Genomic DNA, 25,572 nt, shown 5'->3' with positions numbered 1-25,572 from the left:
AAGAGAAAGTCTGGGTCCCTTTGATCCAAGGAGAGCCTCAGATGTCCCCAGAGTCACACAAGTGCACAGGGAGCATGACAATGGTTCATTGATTTAGACAAAGCACTTTGTTTTTTTTTTTTTTTTTTTTTTAACTTTTTTTATCATCATTTTATTGAGATATATTCACATACCACGCAGTCATACAAAACAAATTGTACTTTCGATTGTTTACAGTACCATTACATAGTTGTACATTCATCACCTAAATCAATCCCTGACACCTTCATTAGCACACACACAAAAATAACAAGAATAATAATTAGAGTGAAAAAGAGCAATTGAAGTAAAAAAGAACACTGGGTACCTTTGTCTGTTTGTTTCCTTCCCCTACTTTTCTACACATCCATCCATAAACTAGACAAAGTGGAGTTTGGTCCTTATGGCATTCCCAATCCCATTGTCACCCCTCATAAGCTACATTTTTATACAACTGTCTTCGAGATTCATGGGTTCTGGGTTGTAGTTTGATAGTTTCAGGTATCCACCACCAGCTACCCCAATTCTTTAGAACCTAAAAAGGATTGTCTAAAGTGTGCGTAAGAGTGCCCACCAGAGTGACCTCTCGGCTCCTTTTGGAATCTCTCTGCCACTGAAGCTTATTTCATTTCCTTTCACATCCCCCTTTTGGTCAAGAAGATGTTCTCCGTCCCACGATGCCGGGTCTACATTCCTCCCCGGGAGTCATATTCCATGTTGCCAGGGAGATTCACTCCCCTGGGTGTCTGATCCCACGTAGGGGGGAGGGCAGTGATTTCACCTTTCAAGTTGGCTTAGCCAGAGAGAGAGGGCCACATCTGAGCAACAAAGAGGCATTCAGGAGGAGACTCTTAGGCACAAATATAGGGAGGCCTAGCCTCTCCTTTGCAGCAACCTAGACAAAGCACTTTGGAAACACGTAATTCAATTCTCTGGCACACTGGTAGAAAGGAGTGCAGGTGTTTGGCCCACAGGCATCAAGAATGTTACTTCTTCATATTATAGAGGCTATATGCTATGAAGTTAGGTAGGTGCAGAGGAAGGAACTCAAAGAGAATGTGACCTCAAAAGCCAGAAGGCCCAGCATCTGGACCCACAAAGGGGGATGTGTGAATAGATGTCACTTGTCATCCCAGGTTGTCTGGGCATTGTCTAAATTTCTGGCATGTTGCCCTCTAAATTCAGTGAGAGATTTCTACCCCCTCCTGTCCACTGCTCCCTCAAATGTCATGATGGTGTTGAGGAGGCTGCACTCAACTCAAAGTTGTTGCCCCGGGCATTGTGAGGAGTTGAAGTGCAAATTGAGAAGACAGGACAATCCTGCAGGGGCTGATGCCTTCAGGCATCCTTGCCTGACACACGCTGCTCTGTTGGCCTTCAATGAATGTTTGATCTTTCACCAAGAATTAAAGAGTAGGCACTCGTTTTAACTCCCAAAGGTAGAGTATTTGTTAATGACTTTTTAAAACATTGTCTACAAAGAGAGTGAACAGGGCTTAGTCTGAGAATGTTTTCCTTTTGCATTTTCATCAGCTAAAGGAGTATTGAGTTTGGGGCACCAACATACGGCATAAATGCTAATTTTAAGGAAAATTTGGCACATTCAATGTGCTAAATTGTGCTACTTTCTACACATGTGATACTTGGCTACAGTGATAGTAATACAGTGCCAAATTTTCTTAAATGTCAGGCATTTTAAGAAGTGATTTCTGAGAATTCAAAGTTATACAAAAAAATAAATGGGAATGCTACTGGGATGTTACCAAATAAAAGAAACTTGACCCCTGGGGAAGACAAGGCAACAGCCAACCAGGAGGCTATGGAAAAGCACTGGGTGAATGTCAAACATCAGCAGAGTGCTCTTTTAACTCCTAAGCCAAATATCAAAATTCCACAGCACATTAACCAGACTATAGTCTGCAGCACCAAGGGAATGTCCAAATCTTTGGGGTGGAAGAAACCTTGATGGTTTTCTTTGAGGACTCCCCTGTCTGTTGGTAGACTCACTTACGCTGTCAGTTGGACAGGTAAGGATTATTCCAGAGAAAAAGATTCCCCATCCATCTCAGCAAATTCCAGCATTTAGTAATTCTTTTGGTCAGAACAATCTGGTACAGAAATATGTTGAGCCTGGAGCCCTACACTTGTTCTTGCTATATTTCCCTTGACTACTTCAGTTCATCATGTTCACCCCACATTTTTGTCTGACTGTCTCCATTGCTCATTATCATCCACACACCCTTGAGGTATCCTTTGCTTGGCCATCATCTACATCATGGATAAAATTTTGAGATTACTTGGCCTCTGTATATGAGTCTGAGTCCAGAATTTTAACTAGTTGCATGCCCCTGTAACAGAGGGAAAGATCTAACTGTTTGATAAGACAGCGAAAGGGAAGGAGGAAATTGGGAACAATACAAAGCTTTACAAGAACTTTGGGAACAACACAAAACTTTACAAGGTGATGCAATCTCAGAATGAACTGAGATTCCAGAAACTTGCGTTCTAGAACTTTAAAATCCTTGTATCCTCCTTGTAGCTCTGTTAGATGGAAACATAAATAAAACCTGAACTAGATGATATCCGAAACCCTTCTCCATGCTCTAAACATTCTACAATTGATTCTCTTCATCTTAGGGTCCTTGTGAGGGCCAAATGTGATAATGGGTATGAAATTGTTTTGAAAAAGTTATCTCAGTGTAACTTGCCACAAAATCATAAAAAAAATTCTCTCAGTAAAAGTGGGAATTTTTTTTTAAATTTTTATTACACTGTGGGATCAAGTTTAGATGCTTGATTAAGTAATGTCAGGAGGAAAAATGAAAGGAGCCATAGAAGGTAAAAGGTACATTTAGCGAAATGAATAATTTAAGTATAAATTAGGTTGACCTTTCTGGAAAACAATTTAGCCATATGTATTAAGACTTGAAAATTCATATCCTTTGACTCAGTATTTCTATTTCAAGAGAATCTAATCTAAGGAAATCAGAGACTCAAACAAAGGTTTTATGTACAAGATTGTCTACCTCTGTATTATTTGTATATTACATAGAAATATATGGTAAATGATGATGTTGTAAAAGAAAACACATTTATGCTTAGTAAGAGACTTAAAGGAAATAATCCAAAATATTAACACAGTTACTCTTGGTGGTGAGCTTATTACTTTAATTCTCTTCTTCAAACCTTTCAGTAATTAAATTTTACAATGAGGGGGGATGAATATCTATTATTTAAAGGTCATTAAAAATGCCATGTGTAATTGTTCCTTTCATCTAATTCTAATGCCAACTCACATTGTTTTTATATACACCTTGATCTAATGGCTAGGTTATCTCAACTGGTTTTATGACTTTCTTCTTGTTTTTCCTGCAAACCGAGATGCTGAGTTGTTTTTATATCAAGCCTGTCATTTGCCAGTGGCCCTCATGGCACCCAGAGGCTGAGCTACCAGTCGGTTTTAGGATGCCCATATAAGGTGCACATCCTCACATGACGTTCACAAGATGTGAATTGGCTCAGGACTCATTTCTTCTGGGATAGCATATACCAAGGGACATTCTTAAAGTGTGGCTTGCTTGGTTGTCCCTAAGAAGTTCTAAGACAGGAGCATTCACTGTGCACACTGAATTTCCCATTCGTTCCTACAGAGTATCTGTTTATTCTGAAAACCCAAAGGTTTTAATACTGAAAGGCAATTCTGTAAACTCTGGATTGAATTTACTCATATTTTATTATCAAATGGATCCAAATGATTTACCTCTTACCAGGTGAGATCCTCAGTAGAAGGGTGTTTTGTTATTTTATTTACTACATTATTTACTCATTCACATTAATTCCATCTTAAGTTAACCTCACTTTTTCTTCTATCAGCACAAATGAGGATGAAAACTTGAAATGACCATTTACCAAATGCCCCATTAAATGATGCTGACAAATGCACCCTCTTTTATAAGAAAGTCTGGAAATGTTAATGATCTCAGAGAATCAACCTGTTTCTGGTAACTGAGAGAGAGGGAGGGAGGGAGGGAGACGGGGGGGTGGGGGTGGCGAGAGAGAGAATCAACTAAAATCAAGTCATTACCAACCATTCAAAGTCAAAAAACTCGAAGGAAGAGAAACTAAATTATGGGAAAGCACTTCAAAGAACTCTTTTGCAAAGTCTTCCAGGGGAACTATTCTTTACCCAGAATCGTCTAGATTCCGTCTTGTAGAATCTAATCTAAGAAAAAAGCTCTCAGATTAGGCCCCTTCGTACTTTAATTAGCTTTCCTTCACCATCTCATCAATTTGCTACACTATTCTTATCCAATTTAGATTCAGTAATTTCTGCATACTTTTACACTGATTTGGAAAATATCTTTCACACTTTTGTTTTAGTATCTACTCATGAATTGTCATCTGCATTAGGATGATTTAGTTTCATGAATGGATTTTTCTTTTGGGTGATTTTGCCTTAGATGAGTTTCAGGCCTTGTATACCTCATTCCAGATATTGTTGCAAATCAATTTTGCAGTTCATGGGACGGCTCCATCTTCTTCCCCTAAATATATCTATTTCTTCCTCCCTTTTCCCAAACTCTTAGAGCTGAAATTTGGTTATATTTGCATATGTTTTCATAAATTTTACATCTGAAATTAGTCCAATCCTTGTCTGCAGTTCTCTAAACTGCTTCAGGCAGGTGCGTATTTGTATACAGAGGGATGACACAAACATGCACACACACACACAGCATGCATATGACAACTATGACCATCTCTTCTTTGTCTAAACATTCTCATTACTGATGATTTCATGAAAATTGGGTGCCTGCTGTTACTTGAAACTAGTCCCCAAATTTTTTATTCATCACTTGTATAGTTTTTGTGAATTATCTTTCAACATTTGCCAATTTTATCCTACAAGTAGTCATTTTCTTGATTGATTTTAAGAAGCTATTAAATATTAGGGAGCACAAATTCTTTCTCTCATGTTGCAAATAATTTTCCAGTTTGCCATTTCCTTTTTAATTTTATGTGATTTTTGAGATACAGGAAAATTTTTTCTTATGTAATCAAGCTGTCCATCTTTTCTAGTTTCTAACTTTTAGCAAAAAGGGTTTAAAAGGTCACAGATGTAAGGCAAAGACACACTAAAGCCCTTTCCACCCAGGAGTTGGAGCTGGGAATTTGAACTAAGTGGGGTACAAGGTCCCCTGCCGTGTCAGTGAAACAATTGGTCAGGACTTGGGTCTGAGAGAAGGGGTTGGATTCACACTCATCCCAAGATGAAGAGCCCATTTCGAAACTAGAGGAATAGAAGTAAAAGGAAGGCTCTGTATAGAGTGATGGTGATGAAACTTAGGATGTGTTTTTGAGTCATGTATGTGACCAGAAATTAGATGACTATTCTGTAACCTTTTCCAAGTTCCTGAGATTTGGCCTGGTTTCAGGGGATTTTGGGCAATCTGAATTATTCAGTGGCTAGGGTTCCCTGGGTGTGGGGCAGCCCTTTTGGGTGAACAGCAGAGTGGTGAGGAGGTGGAAGGGACTGCATCACTGCCACAATGGCCAGTTCCCTGACAGTTGCAACCACTGTGCATTTGCAGAGTGTTTCCATACTTTGCAAAGATCTTTTACATATTCTACCTTGTTTGATTTTATAGCAACCATGTAAAGTAAGTAGGGTACCCCAATGATTCTTATTCTCTCTCTCTTTTTTTTTTTTTTTTTTGGAGTAGAAATAAACAGAATCTTAAAATTAGCTGACTGCCAAACTCATGTAGTGATTGATTTATGAGTCAAGACTGGGATCCCAGGCTCCTCGGCTATGGCGAAGTGCACAGTCTCCTGCAGAGGGGCAGGGCAGTGTAGCAGGTGATGTGCAGGGGAAGGAATCAGGCATATCTGCAGTGAGATACCAGCATCACCACTTACTTGCTCTCTGGTCTCAGGCAAAGTAACTTCCCCTCTGACCTTCTAATTCTCATCTAGAAAATGGGAATGATGGTACCCATCTTTTGCAGGGCTGATGTGGGGATTCCATTTCCTTCAATTATGATATCTCTTTGGTGTTGGGTGTTTTATAAGCCAGCTTGATACTCATGTGGAAGGAGTGGAATATGAAGACACTGAGGAAATGGGAGCGAGTGAAGGGCCTCTGTACAGGCGCAGAGCAGAGGCCACACGAAGGCCAGTCCCCTTCCCCTGTGCCAGCTTACAGACCCCTGAGAGCAAAGATGCGCTTGGAGGCTTCCACTGCGGGGTCCTCATGAGGTTTAATAATCCCACTCATCCAAATGCCCTTTGCCATCATAACATTTAGAGTGTTGCTGGCACTGAGGAATAGGACTCATTAAAAAACAAACAAACAAACAAAAAAAACAAACAAAAAAAAAATGCAAAACCCTCAGTTATTTAACCAGTAGGCCACTGTAAAATTGGGCTTGATGAGTGTTTGTCATAGCTCATATGTAGATGTAAAAGAACCTGGAAAAGGGTTATGGAAATTAAAAGATTCCAGCAAGAGGCTTCAAGAGAGAGAGATTAGTCATGGCTAAGAACAGGAATCAGCAAACTACAGCAACCAGACCAAATCCAGCTTGCCGCCTCTTTTTGTAAATAAAGTTTTATTGGAACACAGCCGCTCCCATTGGCTGCTTTCATTACAGCAGCAAAATTGAGTAGTTGCAGCAGAGACTGTATGCTGCACACAGCTAAAAATATTTCTCTCTGGCCCTTTATAGTAAAAGTTTGCCAACCCCTGGCAAAGAGATGCTACTTCCAGACCATGTGATCTTAGATGAGTCACTTAAATGCACTATGCCTCAAATTTCTTATCTGTAAATAGGTTATAACAATAGCAGTGATTAAATGAGATAATTCGTATAAAAGCCTTGCATATGGTAAGTCCTCTATTATTAACTATCATTATTATTGCTACTATTATTGATTTATAGAAAATGTCTTTGGGTAAAACACCCACCCTGACCCAAGAACAAAAACTTATTTGTTCAATCCCAGTTTTAAAGGTCCATCCTCGAGGATATCAATACCAGCTAAAATAGTCACCTTTTTCTGATCACGGTTTTCTTAGAATCAGCCATTTCAGTGGCATTAGCTCAGCTTCCAGGATATTAAAAGCATACTGTATCTTTCCTCCACACTTAATGTAGACATTTAGATCAACGCAATTGAATATTTTCCAATAGACTGCGTATCCTATTTGGGAGAGGGGGAATTGAATGAGGCATTTTGTTGGAATTAAATGTCAAGAGTACCAGCTGCTTTTTTCTAAAAATATGAGCTACATATTCTAAAAAGGTGTGAACCATCAATCAAAGCACAAGGGAAGATTTTTGCATTTACTTGTTTGTTGTTAAGAAACAATTTTTTAAAAAAGAAAACCAATTTTTTGACAAATGGCATGGAAAACCATTAAGGCAACTGACAAAGCAGCAGCTCTACTTTGCCTCCTAAATATGGTGGGAAATGCTTCTCAATGCAAAGAAGAAGTCTTGCCCTAGAACCCAATCAGCCATGAAGGTGATTTCCAAGAGAGAAGTGAAAAAACAAAAATCCCACAGCCCAACCTTTCAAAAGTATCATAGTCATGCAGAGAAAAGACATTCTTCTGCCCTCTTCCTCATTGTCAGTCTTTGCAGGTTAGTAGAGCCATCCCTCTGGGTGGCTGGGCAAGGCCTTGGGCTGGGGGGATGGCCAAGGAGGAGTAAAGGTGCGGGGAGGGTTCTCCAGCCCAAGATTCATATGAACACAAATGGTGGGCTTGTGACCCCACCACAACCAGGATACAGCAGGACCTGCTCAGGATCCTTCCCTTTGTGGATCTGACATTAACCGGGACTAAAACACCAAATAAAGGAGTCATTGCAATTCCCAGACTAAGGATCATTATTCAATAGAGCAGATTTCTAATTCCACCTGATCCCCAAAATGGCCATTGCCATATGGACTGTTCTTCATCAAGTCAACCTTGACCTAGAGAAGAATCTTCTCTTTAACATCATGTGGCATCACTGGTAGCCTGGGTGGGTGGTGGAAGGGGAGGGATGACTGAGGGTCACAGGGCTTCTTCCATCGGAATCCCTCCTCCACCTCCCTGTGACCCCCTCCACTTCCCTCTCTGTATGGGGTCTGTCACTGACATTTACCCAGGCTGACAACACCTCCCTAAACTCAACCTTGGTTACACATGAAAATCACCTGCAGAGCTCTTAAAACGGACCCATGTCGGCCTCCACGCCCAAAGATCCTAATGTAATTGAAGTCTGGGGAAGAGCCTAGGCATTGCATTTTTTTTCGAGGGGGGCAGTTTAAAACCTCCCCAGGTGAGTCTCATGTGCTGACCTTATGTGCCAGGCACTCTCCTAAGTGGTTACAGCAGTGAACACATGGTCTCATGGAGTTTACACTCTAGTGGGGCAAGACAGATAACAAGCAATTGGATAGCCAAGATATTTTCTGATCTTACTACGGAAAATAAAAGTTGGGGCTGTAAAAGAGAGGATTGGGGGCTGGGAGAGTTCACAGCCTTAAATAGAATGATCAGGGCCTCACGGTCTTGGGGTCAAATTCTGCTCCTTTGTTTGTGGTAGACTCTGTTAGAGCTCAGGGCTAGGGACAGGCTAAATGTCTGCTCCTTGCTCAGGCCAGTTAGTGTCTCTCTGTTTCCTGAGCACAAGTTCTACAGACTGATGGAGACCCTGATGGTACAGGTCAGCCCAGCCCAGACCCACCATGTCACGGGAAGCCACCTAAAAGGGCAGCCTTGCCCTCAGTGCTTTAGTTCCAGATGCCCCTGCCCTCTTCCCCTTTGACCTATTAAATAAAATACCAAATACGGCCAATCCTGAACAATCCCGTGGTTTTAAATTTTTGTTCCCCTGTGCCTCCTTCATTAATGAAGACTTCCCTGACCGCCCCACTCTGAAGTGATCTCCTACCGCCAGCATCATTTATCGAACACAATTTGTTGACTTGTAATAATGATAACACTAAAAGCAGGTTGAATTAACCTTATTACGTGCAGGCGCTCTGCAAGATTCATGCATTACCTCATTTAACCCCAGGGCTGCCCCCGAGGTAGGTATTATTAGTCTTGTTTCATAAATAGGAAACCATGACTCTGAAGGATTAAGGGAATGTGACCTTTTGATGTCTTGCTAGGTTCCCAACTAGATGGCAAGTTCACTTGTCTTACATAGGAGACTCCTTCTCCCCACACCTCATGGGCCTTGCTTGTTGTGGCAAGAAATACATCACAGGGTTCAGACTGTGATGACAGTATAATGGTCACCCCTGAGCCCCTGAGGCCTGCACTGAGGAATGCACTGAGGCAGGAGGCTTCAGGGTCGCTGCTCATAAACCTTATGTCAGAGCAAAAGATGACAGCTATGTCCTTTCTCCTCATGACTTCCAGATGGAGTCCTCACCGAGCAATATGGAGACTCCTCAACATATGTCCAAGGGGCCCCCAGCATGGCACACAGGCATTTATAACCTGGTTCTATGGGTGTTTGGCCCAAATTCTGTCGCCTGGAGAGAAAAATCCAAGAGAAACAATTATTTTCCTTTTTATTATTATTGTTATTTTGCCAATTGTTTTTTTTTTTTTAAATAGAGATTAAAACACCAAATAAAGAAGTCATTGCAATTCCTAGACTAGGGATTGTTATTCAACAAGGCAGACTTCAAATTCCAAGTGAGTGGACTCTGTTTTAAAAAGCAGATACAGCAATGCATAGTAACAGTCAAGCAACAACTATGTATTGAGTACTTACTTGGTGCAATGAGAGATAAAAGAGTATGAATCGCAGGTCACTGTGAGCTTATGCTTTGGTTGGGAAAACAAAACCTAGCCGTGAAATAACCAGAGTGCGGTACAGGGAAACTGTATTTCAACCAGGGGTCACTGGGGGTGATGTCATAGGATTTCAAAGAAGGGAGAGAGAATTGGACATAAGAGTAAGAGAAAAGGCATCTAGGAAGTAGACAAACTTAAGTTCAATCTGGAAGAAAGGAATGGTTCAACGGAAAGAATCCTGAATGGTGGACCAGTCTGAACAAAGACAAAAAGGTAGGAATTAGGTTGTCCCATGTAGAGAGTAGTGAAAGCCTGGTCTGACCTGGGTTGAGAGGATTTTAGAGAGAAGGGGAGTAGAGTTGGACCTGATTACAAAATCCTTGAACATCAGGTGGAGGAGTTTACATTTGATCTGCTGCATGTTTCAGTTAGGGATTGTGTTTAGCTGCAAGCCACAGAACTCTGCTTAATGAACAAAGGATTCACTTTCTCAAGTAATAAAAAGACCAACACCAAGTGTGTATAGACGTTCTGCACTGACACTTTCCATCTTCCTCTCTACCATACTTAGTGGGAGGCATTGCTGTTAAGCTTGTTGCTTCATGGTTCCAATATGACTGCCAACTCCAGTCTCACATCCACTTTCCAGGCAGAAAGAAGAAAAATAGGAAAGGAGAAAGGGGTGGTTTTTGCACTAGGAAAGTAAAAGCTTTCACAGAAATCCCTCGCAGTCTTCTGTGTGTATCTCGCTGGCCAGAACTGCGTCACAAGGTGCCCCTAACTGAAAGAATGTCTGGGAAGGCTAGTGTTTTTGCTGGGCACATTGTCACCCCAAGCAGAATAAAGATTCTGTGTTTTTAAGGAAGAAAGGGGAAATGGACACTGGAGCAGACATTAACAATCTCTACACCAGTCTGTACACATCACTGTTGTAGGTTCCAGAGAGTTGTTTTAGAAAAAGTGATGACTTTCTGGAAGACGGTTTTGTAGTTAGTATGCAAGGGTTTTGGAAGAAATGAGAAGAATGATCAGGGAGGGTGGATAGAAACTATTGTAAATAAACCATGGGTGAAGTGATGGGCACTTGGACCAGGGTCCTAGATATGGGGGTGGAAAGTAGAGAAGCTAATAATGGTCATTGCCAAGGAACAATGGATGAGATTTTGTGATGGCCGCCTAGCAATGTATGGCAAAGGGGGAGGGTATTGTCAAACCAACTTACTAGTCCTTTGTTGTTGTCAGCATCGTCGTTGTTGTTTTGGTCTATTCATGAAGTTAACTTTTGGGGTGGAGGGGAGAGAACTTACGAGAAAGGAGAAACTTAATAAAGAAAAAATCACAGAATCAAAGAGAGATTAAGGCCATAATAAATCTTGAAATATTAATACATTTTATAATATAAAGCACCTAAGGCATAGAAAAAGGGATAAGTTAGGTTCCAAGTTAGGGGATTCTGGTACAACTGAGCTTGCTTTCTGGTCATGTGAACATTGCTTTCCAAGGACATTCTCTAAAACAGCACATAGAGGGCCATTAGAGTAACCTCTAAAATATAGCCGTGCTTAAAAAGCAAAATGACCTATATCTGAAAGGAACTTATTGTCCTTTGGATAACTAATTCTAAACATAAAAATGTGTTCCACCAATTTGTTATGAGAGCAGAAGAAAGGCAAGAATAAAAAGGAAGGAGGTTCATGGAATTTGGGGGGTGGTTTTATCTACTAGTTTTATCTACTAATAAAAGAACAGAATAAAATTCTCTGAAGAATAGAAAATTTTTGCACTTTGAAAGTTCATCACTTAAAGATGTTATTAAGTACCAGTCCTTGCAGTGAACATGTGGAAAGGTTTAGTAAATGGTCCCTGACTTTAAGGACATAACAGTGTTGTGGGAGAAGCAGACTATTGCAATACCCAGTGAGGAAGCCACATCAAACGTGTGGGCACAGGCTGTGGGAGCTGAGCAGAGGGAGGGACTGATTGTGCCTGAGGGTTGGGACAGGCTTTGTGCTTGGACATTTTATGGTTCTACAGTGGCATAAATGGGATAAAACGCTTACTTTAGTCTGCAAGGAACTCTTAAGCAACTTGCTACCTTAGGGTCCTGGGGATGGACCTGATCTTGCCAAAACCCTAGTGGCTCATCCTCTGTATCCCAGCGCTGGAGAAGCCAAAGAGAAACCCAGGATGGTTAGAATGGGGAAACGGAATTAGTCACATTTGCAGTGTGTGATTCTGTAATTACCCTGAATCTTCACACAAGGCTTATTTTCATCTGAACTTCCAAAGTCAAATGTAGTTGTTTTAATTTTATTTTAAAATACAAACCTGGGCTTTCTGAATGCACGTCAAAGGTCAGCTCTACTTTGCAACTCATGCAAGTCTGCCTCTGTTCTACAGAAGATACTGTTAGTGAAGGTTGGAGCGGTGGTTGGGGGGCAGGGAGGTTTTTCTTGTTTCCCTCACAACCACAGATATTTCTTCACCCTTTCATATTATTCTAACTGAAGTTTTAAAGATAGGGAAAAAAAAAGGAGAATATCTTGAAAGGGAATAGTTTCTGTTAGTCAAAAAAATATATATAGTTCTGCTTCTTGTCCTCTCAGTTTTAGTAAATCTACCTACCAGTTTGAGATTCCTCTAATGCAGCTCTTATAACATTTTGCTCTACACCCATTTATCAGTTTCTTCCTCCAGATGGTAAGTTCCTTGAAGCTAGTGTCTGGCTTATTAAACATCATCTTCCTGGTATCCAGCATGGGGCAGGCACAGAGGAGGCACCTGAAGCAGTTTGCTGAATGAATACTCTGGGGAGGCTCCTTGCAGGCTGAGCCTTTGGTTTTGCTCATACTCATTTCCCCGGGGATATAAGTCCAGGTCAAGCCACATGCCCAAAATATAAACTAAGAGAAGTCTCTCAGGGGCATCAACAGACTTTGGGCAGAGTGGTCAGAAATATCTAGGTATCAGAGGAAATGTTTCAAGGGAATTCTTCAGGGCTCAAAGGGAAGGGGACCCCAAGTCTAATTTCACCTGAATGTTTCCTGTTTGAAAGCCAATATGAAGCTTTGTTTTTTTAATGTAAGTGTTTGAATAGCTAAGCCATTCACAGTGTAACAAAGTATAAATCAAAAAGATATACAATCTAAAGTCTTCTTTATATCCAGAGAACTGCACAATGGCAGAGGCACCGCTTGCAGACTGTGATGGGACTGGTACCTCCTGAAGTTGGGTAACTGGGCTGCTGTACTCTCATCCTCTTCCCCAGCCCTGCAGACCTCCTCCCCAGAGGCAACCAGTATCACCAGATCCTTGTATTTCCTTCCCAAGATAGCCTGTGTGTTCATGAGCAGATCGGTGTATGTATATTTTCCAAAAATGTTTTTAATGAACAGAATTGATAGCAAAAATCAATATGAAGCAGGTGAATGAAAAGACCCTGAACCAAAGAGTATAAGGCTGGCAGGGAGAGGGTGGGGAAACAGAATGAAAAGTGATCACTCATCAGAAGGCAGAACTAAAGCAGGAATTCCATCCACATAAAAATAAAAGAAAGGATGGGATCACATATCCACCTGCCTATTAGGATGGGCATTTCCACTTAACTAATGGGCATGTGCATGGAGAGCCATGGGGGAGTCTGCAGTTGTTACGTGAGGGAAATTGTAATCACCTGTCTTGCCCTGTAGAACATGCTGGAACCTGAGCATGTCCCTTGTCTACTTTGTGGTGACATGCTCCCTCAGAGGCTCAGTGGCATTTGAACCCTGCATTTTGTGCATTTCCAGAGCCCTCCCACATTCATTCATATCAGGTCAATGAAACAAGACATTCCATCTTTCAAGTCAAAGGAATATGGCACACACTGGCCAAGGATCCTGAGTCAGGATGAAGCAGGGTCCATGCCTTCAAAGACGCTCTAACCCAGACACTACTAAACCACCTTGCTCACTGGAGATGTTCTGGGCAGCTTATTTATTTGAGGTTGGCTTGGGGTGGACTGGGATAGGCCAGCTATTCCTTCCATCAGGTGACACCAAAATTCTCCTTGAGATCAGGGAGCAAAAGATAGAACATGGTATTTGTCAAATAAATTCCTAATTATTGGATTCCAGCAGTATATAAAGCACCAGGCAATTTCTGACTTTATAACCAGATTAGGTTACAAATATGATACCCTCCCACACAGAAAGTCAACCAGGAGCATAAGACAATGTCAATGAGTGGAACATCAAATTAATGTGACAAAATTCAGAGAAGAGAGGAATTCACTTTGGAAGATTGCCTTTCTGCATCTCCATAAAGTCTCTCCTGGGTGAGTTTTTCTCCACTTCCTACCCTTCAGAATCTTGGGTAGCTAACTGATATATCCAATGAGAGGTATCAAAGAAAGAAGGCAGCTGGCTACTCAGATAGATTTCGTGGGATAGCAATGCCTGGTGGGGCCACCACTACTCAGGATTTGGTCTGCAGGTTTGGAGATTCATAACCTAACTCCATTTTGTAAGAGTACTTAGCTAATCAGGCTTAGGGGAAATGATTCACAAGACTGATCTATGGACCTGAATGTGAATACCGATCTGTTGATTTACAAGGGGTATATGGGTATATTTTCTAATGATCATAATGCTTTTATCTACTGATGGTAGACTGCATTTCAAAGAACATTGGCGCAATTATACAAGATTGTTTTCTGAGCATGCAGTCAGGGCCAAGGAGTTAGAAGTCCTTGAAAGATAACTTAATGCATCATCCCTGCCCTGTAATATTCCTGCTGAAATAGAGTACACACACACACACAAAAACGGTATCTGCCATATTTAGCCTCCCTTTTGGAGAAAGCAGGAATTAATATCAACAAATTCTTATAATCTTTAATAAACTCTTTTTATATCATCTGCATATTATTAGACATGTTCCACAAATTTGAATTGATTAGATTAAGAGGATTGAGTCTGATCACTTTGTCTGTTGTTGGATATTTCCCAAATATCCTGTTGCTCTTTTTATAATAAGATGTAGAATAGCATTTTTCATGTGCTCCTTTTATATTTTTAAACTTATTTTTAATTTACAGACAGTGAAATTTTCTCTTTGAGTTCTATGAGTTTTGACACACTTGCATAGCCACCATCACAATCAAGATGGATCATATTTCCCTCACTTCCCCCAAAATATTCCTCATACTACCCCCGGAGTTACACTTTTAAAATAGGTTCCTTCCACAGATGGCTACCTTCATCTGTTATGTGTCAATTCTTACTACTTATGCTTACAGAGGGTCATATTTTCTAGCTCTATCTACCAATTCGGAGACCCATCAGAATGAATATGCTGTCATTCCCAGAGGAGCAAAATGAAGCTTTCTAACGTGTATGTGTGTATTTGCATATCTAGGAGTGGGTATATCAAGTTTACTTGATCTATGAATCAAAAACAATCAACATTTATCAAAGGTCATTTTCTCCAAAGGAAGTTGGAGAAAAATTCTAACATTCTAGTTAGAGCTCCATCCACAAGAAAGATATTAGCTCTGAGAGCTGGGGAGGAGAACTGCTAAGTCACAGCTCCGATTCATTTCCTTCCTTTAAATGGGTCACAAGGACAGAGATAACCCCAACACCCTCACAGCTGTTCCAGCACTCAAGTAACTATATTCAGTCTTGCTTTCCAGAAACTAGACCTAGGTATGAAGTGCTTCAAAGAAAAACTTAACTTTTCTGAATTAAACTTGCATCCATTTTAACTTATGCAAGTTAGTAGTTGAATTTATTATTTTAAAAATAGAGAAAAATGGTGTATTCTCACACTCATTATGAACCATTTAAAAATGCAAGACTACACTTGACTTTATGTTATGTCCTAATGGCACTTAGGAATTAAAAAATAATAATAAATTATGTGAGTTCGACGGACTATTTCCCATGTGAACAGTTCTCATCACCAGTTAATATTTTCTGACTACCTAGAGGACTCAGCCCATGCTATGAACAGACAGATTACTTTTATAATGAATGGGAGGAATTTGGGTTTATAAATTAAATGGGGGGCAGAAATACATTCTGAAAGGACCCTGATATATGGGGTCTGGCTATAACCAGGCATCTGGTCACCCCTTCTTGGCTCTACCATTGACCCAGGGAGTGACAAGGCACTGTTGAGAACATATGTTGAGAACATATTGACCTATCTGTCAGATGCATTGAGTTCCTTCTATTCCTGCTGACCTTAGGAATGCAAGAATAAGTTATTACTTGCCAAATACCTTCAGATGAAGAACTCAGCAGTTCAACTACATATACATTAAGACACTTTTGTTGAATCACTAGAACATTTAATTCTAAGACTCAGAGTTTCTAGCTGTTAACACAAATTCGGAAAGAACCAGGTGATCCAATAAAATCCTGTGACGAGAGGAACCTTATAACAAGATTGTTTTTACAAACAGAGAGAAGATAACAGTCAGTCTGTATTTATCCTACCCTGCCTGCCTGTTATCCCTTCCCAACTCTCCACCCTTTTGCCTCTCTTACCATTGCTTATTCTCATACTTTTCTTCCACTATTTTCTCCTCCCTGCTCCTATCTCTAGGAGCAGAGCACCAGGGCAGGCCATGTAAGTAAATTGCCACTCTCGCAAATTAAAAAGGAAGCCAATAGTAAAATGTAACGTTTTCCACTGAAACACTGGAAAGCTTCAAGGAATAAAGAATATGTTTTCTCTTTTTCATGTGAGACTGAATATTCTTTCATGAATTTCAAGATGAACAGAAATCAGTGTTGTGGAGAAGAGATAAATAGATTTGCCCCTGGAGTGCTGACTCACTGTGGCTCTTCTAATAGCATTTACTGGAATGACCTTCAATTCAAATGAGAACCACAAAATACCAGTAATTTTATCTGGGGAATATTTATATTTTGGTGCAGTAGGTGAATTCCCAATAAAAGGGCAGTAATAGAAGCATTTTTTTTTTTCCACACTAAATTTTAATGGTTTCATCTTGGTTAGAGACCTCGCATTTCTAATTGGCCTTAGGGTTCAAAGAGAAATTTTTTGTTTTTGTTTTTGAAATCAATTCCTTCCACATTTCCTCATAACTAACTCCCTTGGCTAATACCTGTTAAGGAAAATGCCCTGCAGTCCAAAATTCCTTTAATACAGATCAACCCAACATTTTCTCCCTCAAATTATTAACTTCCTAGTTTATAGCCTATTGAGTCTGGTGATTGAGTATACATTGTAGAAAGCTAAGGACCTTAGAACGTTCTCTGACCATAGCATTGAAGATTCATGATTTTTCTAAAGCCTCTTCACCGTCATTGGTACAGTTAGCAGCAGTTAGTAGCAGTTAGTAGACTGCTACTAACTTCTCAAAAATTTCCTTCTGGTGGAAGAATGAAGGGTGATCACCCACTCTTAGATTACATTTCACCTTCTCAATCCAGAGGTCTCTCTTTCTACCCTCTGGACTTTTCAGGTGTCTGTTTGCTGACTGGTTTGCATAACCTTATGGCACTTTGAAGATGGCTTGCTAGCCTTAGTGTAATTAGGATTTAAAGATTCACCATAATCTGAAGGTTATTTTAGGGAAAGGCACCCTCAGAAACTCAGGAGGGTAAACACAGTGTGTGTATTGAGTTCATTCTACAATAACTGCCTGGAGAATTTTTTAGTGTGCTGCTGATCTGATTAGGGATGTCCCCCAAAGTCACCAAGTAGCCCACAGTCTAAATAATGTAAGATTAAAGGATTAATTTCAAAGTTCAATATGGAGACTTTTTAAAACAAGAACCATTCATTCATTCTCGGATCCCCACAGCATTTAATTGAGCATCTACTTTGTGCTAAGCGCCATGTTGGGCACTGGAGATACAGCAGTGAAAAAAAGCAAACCCAGTCCCTGCTCTCACTGTCTAGCAGGAAAGCAAAGAGCCAGTTTGTCAGTGTTGCTCCAGCACTGTTCCAGGGTCTGTGACTTAGGGTCCAACAGACAAGTCTTCCTGTTTCTAGGAAGGTAACCTGTGTTATCAGAACAGGGACAGTTCTTTACCTTCCCATAGAGTGGCTGAAATATCTCATGAGACCACCTACCCAAGTTCCACTCACCTAAGTCTTCTATTATTAATACAGGCTGGCAGACAGCTCAGTTACAGGGAAGAGAACCATAGAGAAAGAATGGGAAGGGAATATTCTTAAACCAGAAGGTTTGTCTCCACCCTGAAAGAACCAACCTTTCCTGGCCTTACCCATCAACCCCTTTGAGTTTGGTTCACATTCACTGCTGTGATATGACCAATTCAGGGTAAATGGATAAAGTCTTCATTTTGAACTTGCAAAGCAGAGGCCCAGGTGCCAGTAAGGGTGACCAAGAGCTTCAGCTTGAAAATGCCAGCCAGCCTCAATCCACTGATCCAAACATGAGTCCTTCACTGCTGTCCATTCTTTCTTACCCCTCAATGGCACCACACTTGCTTAGGTTTAATACACTTGCACACACATACTCTATTTGAAGTCTCCAAAAACCCTATGGGGATATCCCAACCCCCCCATTTAGTGGATGAGAAAATTAAACCTCAAAATGAACTTGCTCAATTTCCCACAGCTGCTAACACAAAGTCAGAACTCAAACCCAGATTCTCGAGTTCCAAGCCAATGCTCTTTCCACTATCCCATAGGCTGTCTACATTTTAAATTTCAGTTCTTCTTTCATTTTGCATATTTTTTCAAAACATCCTGGCAAGGAACTGTCTCACAACCTGCCTATTTTCTTCAGGGGCTCTGGAAGAGCCACAGTTGACTGACTCAGGCCTGCCCCTGGAGACTGCTTTGCCCAGTCTCGGAGCTCTCCTTCAAATCAGATCACTGCCCCCAAACCCCTCCTGCACGGGACTCCTGTAGCTCTTAAGGATGCCTGCGGATCTATTTTTAGAAATAGAGGAGGAGAGATGGGAGCATGTGGGTAGTGCACACTGAGGTTTTCTAGGAGTCTATAAATATTTTTGCTGAGGCCACCCAGACTTTTAACTTGTCTGGGATCAAAATAAATTGTCTCCCAAGGAAAGGCATCCTTTCCCAGAGCTTCCCTTTAACAACCCCCCCCCATCCCCAATATTTCTTTTTAACCTCCTGGAGCTTCTCTTTATCACCCTGTACTCAAAGACAAGGATATTAATAACCAACAGCAGCCGTGGATGATTTATGTCCCAAGAAAGCCAAGGGGAAAGCAGATCTGGTTCTCCTTGACTTCTGTAGGGATGGGCAGTGCTCCTTAAAATCTTTATGTGGAGGAGGAGTCCAGTTTTAAAAGTCCAGAAGAATCTCCATGGATGAACCCCAATGTTTTCTCAAACCTCCTGGTTTACTGGTTTTTTTTTCCCCCAGAGCAGGCAGTTTACCATTTCAGGGGTGGGAGAATTATCACATATACAAGTCACAAATTGGGGGGAATTAATTAATTATGAAATTAAAGTGGGGGAGAATTAAAATATACCTATGTGCAGTTTCTGTAGCTTTGTCATTTGGGGGACATAATTCTGTTGTTCATGTTAAATGCATATCATCTCTGTCCATCAATGCTGCTTTGCTTTGTTAGATCAATGGTGATAAAATAAAAATGCAAATACTGAAAATAAATATGCTTTTGAAGATAGCATTATATATTATATGTTAAAATGAATCAATATTTAAATTATATCACAACTAAGAACAAAAATATCAAAGATAATAACATACGCAATCCAAAGTACCTTCGGTTTCAAAATTAGTGATAACATTCCTTTCCAAGAAGGTGGCTTTCCAGAATAAGCTACAGCACATGGCATAAAGATACCAGACATCATTAGTCAATATATTTTCAAGCACCTTCTTCATAATAAAATACACAAGAAACTCAGTAAATTCTGCCCATGTTCTAATGTGCTTTTTTTTTCCACTAATTCTCATATCAAGCTCTCTAATGTGAATTAGAATCACTGTGTCCTTTAACCAGATCAGAATAAAACTGAGACTCACTTTGCATTTGGATGGGCTCCATTGTAATTCTGCCATAGGCACTTGTAGCCTGGAACAGTTTTCTCCAGTCTGAGCAGGATTTTTGCAAAAAGGAACTTATTTACAAAGGGGTTATACAACCAACTGTGGCCAAAATGTAATGTTAAAGAAAGGATCTGCCATTTTCTTTCCCTATTTCAAGAGGACACATTAAGCCTTGTCTGAAAGCCAATTATTTTTGCAGATGTAACAAATTCTTGAATCAGGGCCTCACCACTTCTGACTGTGTTAGTCAAGATATCAGGACCTACCGAATTGCAAGCAGAGATGAGGGAGTAAACGTGAAAATCCAGCTTCTGCTGACCCATCCATGCACCTGTCTTTTTCTCTGATAGCAGCAGCTCTGCTCCACTCATTTTGATACTCACCCCACACTCCTCCAGGTCACATAAGATTAGGTATTTCATTCTCCTACTACTCCGATCACTTCCTTCAAGTGGTCCTTGAGGTAGCAGGAGTAGAAAACCCAGCATTTCAGTAAGAATTTTGGGAGGAAGCAGAAGAAGGATGGAACACAGCCACGGACCTCCTGTTTGCTGGAAACATGAGTTCTCGCTCTTCATTACTAAGCCCCAACTCCATGGAAAGACAAGCCAGGGCTATCCCACTCACATAAGAACAAAGCAAATATTAATTGACATTAGTTCTTAGCTCTCTGACAATTGCATATAACAACTCTAAATAATGCTCAAATATTCACCTAATAAGCACATATATTTGTTCCCTCAATTGAATTGTCTGTGTACGGACTTGATAGTCAAATAGAGAGGCTCCCCCGCCTTTTTATTGTGGTGACATACACACATAACATAAAATTAGCCATTTTAACCATTTTAAAGTGTATAATTTAGTGGTGCTAATTTCATTTACAGTTTTGTGCTACCATCACCATCATCCATTATCAAAACTCTTTCATTACCCAAAACAGAAACTCTTCACCCATTACATGTTAACTCTCTATTCTTCCTACCAGCCCCTGGTAACCTCTAATATATTTTTTCTCTATATGAATTTGCTTACTCTAAATATTTCATGTATGTGGAATCACATGATATTTGTCCCTTTGGGTCTGGTTTATTTCACTCAACATGATGTCTTCAAGGTTCATCAATATTGTCACATATTTCAGGAGATCATTGCTTTTTTTTTTTTTTTTTTTCATTTTTATTGAGATTGTTCAGATACCATACAATTATCCAAAGATCCAAAGTGTACAATCACTTGCCCCTGGGTATCCTCATACAGCTGTGCATCCATCACACTTAATTTTTGTTCAATTTTTAGAAACTTTTCATTACTCCAGACAAGAAATAAAGTGAAAGATGAAAAAAGAAAAAAAGAAAAGGAAACTCTAATCCTCCCCTATCCCTAACCAACCCCCCTCAATTGTTAACTCGTAGTATTGGTATAGTACATTTGTTACTGTTTATGACAAAATGCTGAAATACTACTAACTGTAGTATATAGTTTGTAATAGGCATATAGTTCTTCCCTATATGCCCCTCTATTATTAACTTCTAATTGTATTGTCATACATTGTTCTGGTTCATGGAAGCGATTTCTAGTATTTGTACAGTTGATCATGGACATTGCCCACCATAGGATTCAGTTTTATACATTCCCATCTTTTGACCTCCAGCTTTCCTTCTGGTGACATATATGATTTCCACCTCATTCACACACCATTCGGCGCTGTTAGTTATTCTCACATCTTGCTACCAACACCCCTGTTCATTTCCAAACATTTAAGTTCATCCTAATAGATCATTGCTTTTTATGGCTGAATAATATTTCACTTTGTGACTATACACATTTTGTTTATCCATTAATCTGTTGATGGACACTTGATTTATTTCCATAGAAAGGGCCATTTTTGCTTTAATTGTGCTGCAGTTCTCAAACTAAGAACACACATGAAGCTGTTGACCTCTGGCCCCTGAGGTCTTTCCCCTGCCGTGCCCAGCTTGTAGCCATCCCCAGTGACGGGAGCCGTGAATTAGTCCAGGCCTCCATCCCTGCCCTGTCTCCAGCAGCCTTGGGCTGAATGTTACATTGACTTCATGGAAGCCTCCAATGAGCAAAGGGGACCACTCCTATTCAAACTCAGAGGATTTAGGTGGAGTCAGTCACTTGGTTCCTATCACCAGTGTCTATGTGAGGAAGATAAAAAAAAAAAAAATGGCAAGGAGACTTGTGAAAGGAAACAGTCCCTGGTTTAGAATCTGACCCTACACTCTCTCCCACACATGCCCGATGTAGTCACCAGGACACAGTCACTAACTCAGCAAGGGCAGATGAAAGGTCAGACACTGAAGAAATCACCCAAAGGCTGCACTTTACTAATACCTGCATGAAGGGAGAGAACAAGATGCAGCTTTAGAAACTCACAACCTGGGAATTTTTCTCCTGAAGTTGCTTTGGGTTAAGGATTAGAATGCATAAATCATCAGGGTAACTTTATAATTGGGTTGCCCAACATGCTTTCCTTAACCATGTTGAGCTCTTCTGCTCAATATACCTCAACAGCCCACCTTACTCAGAAAGTATTAGATGTGAGTTAGGCATTCAAGTTTCTTCTTCTACATGGACTTGACTATCCCTATCTCCAGGAGCAGTGGCCTGAGTAAAGGATTGGCCATGGAAATCAGTTCCATTATGGAAGATTTGCCCATAAGAGACATGTTTAAATCACCGTTAGGAGATGCAATGATGTCTCAGGTTGAAAAACCACAGCAGAACGTGTCGCAGCTCTCTTTCCTCCACTCGGTAGCTGTGTGACTTGAGCATGTCACTCCATCACTTTGGGCTGTGGTGTCCTCATCTTAAGTGGGGACAATGACCAGATGAGTTCTCAGGTTTCTTGCCAATGAAATCCACCCCCATCTCCCACCCTCCAGCCATAATGCTATGGCTGCAGGTTTATATGGGAAACCAATTTGATTCAGCCCACTGGTCCTACTCCAGGAGGCCAGTGCTTTTCCACATTGGAAACTGGGTTTGTAGAAGTGATATTTTGAAAAGCCCTAGGATAAATGTCCTAAATAAGTATTACTCTTCATAAGTTAGTACTCAGCCCATCTAGAAAACCCTGAAGGGAAAGGAAATTTTTAAACACTTTTTTTTTTTCCTTTTTTAAAGGAAACTTGCCAAGCATGCAGAAGGAAATGAAGATGATCAAAGATGAGGATGTGCGTTTCAGTCTGGGCATGGAGAGGGCTCCCTCTTTTCCCCACTGCCTGCAGCCGGTGGCTTCCCAGGGGAAAACTCCCCAAAGATATTCCTTCCCAGAAGCTCTCCGGGGGCCCTTTTCCCAATTTCGGTATGAACCTCCTTCAGGAGACCTAGACGGATTTCCTGGAGTCTTTGAAGGAGGAGGCTCTCGGAAACGGAAGAGCATGCCTACAAAGATGCCCTGTCACCACCCCGCGCAAGAAGCCGCGCTTGCCCTCCGCCCCGAAGAGAGCAAGAACCCCGGCCCTCCGAACCTCCCTGTACTCTTCCCGCAGCCCCCGCGCCCCAAGTACGACTCCCAGATGATCGACCTGTGCAATGTGGGTTTCCAGTTCTACCGCACCCTGGAACACTTAGGGGCCAAACCCATCAAGCAGGAGCTCGTGAAGCCCAGTGCCCTATGGCCTCAGCCAGCAGCCCCTCCATTCCTGCCCACCCCCTACCCCTACTACCCCAAAGTCCACCCCGGCCTCATGTTCCCCTTCTTCATGCCCCCCTCCTCCCCATTCCCCTTCAGCCGGCACACCTTCCTGCCTAAGCAGCCCCCGGAGCCGCTGCTGCCCCAGAAAGCTGAGCCCCAGGAGAGTCAGGAGACGCAGCAGAAGGTGGAGAGGGTGGACGTGAACGTCCAGATCGATGACAGCTACTACGTGGACGTGGGCGGGTCTCAGAAGCGCTGGCAGTGCCCGACCTGCGACAAGTCCTACACCTCCAAGTACAACCTGGTCACCCACATCCTGGGCCACAGCGGGATCAAGCCCCACGCGTGCACCCGCTGCGGGAAGCTCTTCAAGCAGCTCAGCCACCTGCACACCCACATGCTGACCCACCAGGGCACGCGGCCCCACAAGTGCCAGGTGTGCCACAAGGCCTTCACCCAGACCAGCCACCTGAAGCGCCACATGATGCAGCACAGCGAGGTGAAGCCGCACAACTGCCGCGTGTGCGGCCGGGGCTTCGCCTACCCCAGCGAACTCAAGGCTCACGAGGCCAAGCACGCCAGCGGGCGGGAGAACATCTGCGTGGAGTGTGGCCTCGACTTCTCCACCCTGGCCCAGCTGAAGAGGCACCTCACCACGCACCGGGGCCCCATCCAGTACAACTGCTCTGAGTGTGACAAGACCTTCCAGTACCCGAGCCAGCTGCAGAACCACATGATGAAGCACAAGGACATCCGGCCCTACATCTGCTCTGAGTGCGGCATGGAGTTTGTGCAGCCCCACCACCTCAAGCAGCACTCCCTCACCCACAAGGTAAGGGGGGACCCCACCCCCACCCCCCAGTCACACGCACGTACACCAGGGCAGGGGCTGGCTGGACCTTGGGGAAAACGAAAGAGCACCGGGGACCAGGAACAGGAGACCTGAGCTGCTCTCCCCACCTCTGACACCGAGGAGCGTGTGTCCCTGCGTAAGAGGCTCACCTGTAAGAGGAGGAGAATGATGCGGTCATCTCTGAAGTCCTGTCCCCTTCTAGCTTCTTAGAGTCTGAGGTTAGCCTGTGATCTGTGGCCTAGAAATAAATAGTGCAGACATTTTGGCACCAAGGGAACAGCTGGTTATTGTGTTTTTGCTTCCCAGCCCCTTAGAATGCCTAGACTTCTTTTCTGGAAACTTCATCCAGGGCACTAGCATGCGGGAAATTTCCCTGCCAGGAGAACGTGTGTCATCAGACTCAGTGTAGCCAAGACTGGCTCTGTGCCTGAGATACACCACTCAGAGCCTTCTTCTAGGGAATTCTCTTTGTCTTTTGCTGCTGAGGCACTGGCTAGTTTTTGGTTTGTTTTCTCTCTCGGCTGTGAGACCTTTATGTGCTTCATGAGCAGGTGGCTCCGAGGGGAGCAGAGACCTGGCCTGAACCCAAGTAGGTCCTGTGCTTTTTCCAAGTTGGGTGCAGTGCCCTGTGGTTTGTATTGTAGGAGGCATAAGAAAGCGTCCTCCTCTGTTCGGTTTGGTTTGATCTTCCCTCAGCTCAGCTCCTCGAGGAGAGATACAGGCCCAAGGGTCTAAGTTCCACCTGGGTTAGAGCCAAAGCCCTGGAGGCTTTCAGGCTGAACCAAAACAAGGCCCTCATGGTGTCCTGGAAATCCCACCCCAGCTAAGTTGTTTTGGGGCTGCGTTGAGCTTCCAAGAGGGCAGTTCTGCTCCACTGGACTCTGTCCTCAAAACTTGACCTCAAGTGGTTTTCTTGGCAAGAGAGACTTCTAGCAAGCGAGAGTTTCTAAAGCATTCTTTAATTCTGAAAGGTCAGCGGAGGACATTGCCCAGCCAAGATAACATTTCTGCTCTGCTATAGTGGGTTTCATTTGTTAGGTTAAGACAAAACACAGGGCATTTTCTGGCTCTGTGGCAGAGATGAAATGTGTGGCTGCCTTGTGGGCTCCGCACAAACGGCTCCTGCCCTATATTTACAAAAAGCACCTGCAGATACCATCCGGAGGGGAGTCACTCTGCCAAGTCCAGGAGCTGTCA

At 42.1% G+C, this 25,572-nt stretch overlaps 1 protein-coding gene across 4 annotated transcripts in view; it reads left to right on the top strand.

Annotated features, from left to right (window-relative positions):
- Positions 1-25,572, top strand: part of ZNF366 (zinc finger protein 366) — a 96,144-nt gene that overhangs the window by 54,657 nt on the left and 15,915 nt on the right. For 3 of the 4 annotated variants that reach the window (XM_037801896.1, XM_037801893.1, XM_037801894.1), the window contains exon 2: positions 23,009-24,354. In XM_037801896.1, coding sequence (XP_037657824.1) covers positions 23,023-24,354 — 1,332 coding nt within the window. In that variant the 5' untranslated portion in view covers positions 23,009-23,022. Of the gene's footprint in view, positions 1-14,045; positions 14,136-23,008; positions 24,355-25,572 lie in introns of those variants that run through there. The other variant, XM_037801895.1, reaches the window with a different exon arrangement.

Source organism: Choloepus didactylus, chromosome 13 (assembly GCF_015220235.1).
Source record: "Choloepus didactylus isolate mChoDid1 chromosome 13, mChoDid1.pri, whole genome shotgun sequence".
Lineage (NCBI taxonomy): Eukaryota > Metazoa > Chordata > Mammalia > Pilosa > Megalonychidae > Choloepus > Choloepus didactylus.
The sequence above is the reverse complement of the archived record's forward strand: the minus strand, read 5'-3'. Positions and strand labels throughout refer to the sequence as shown.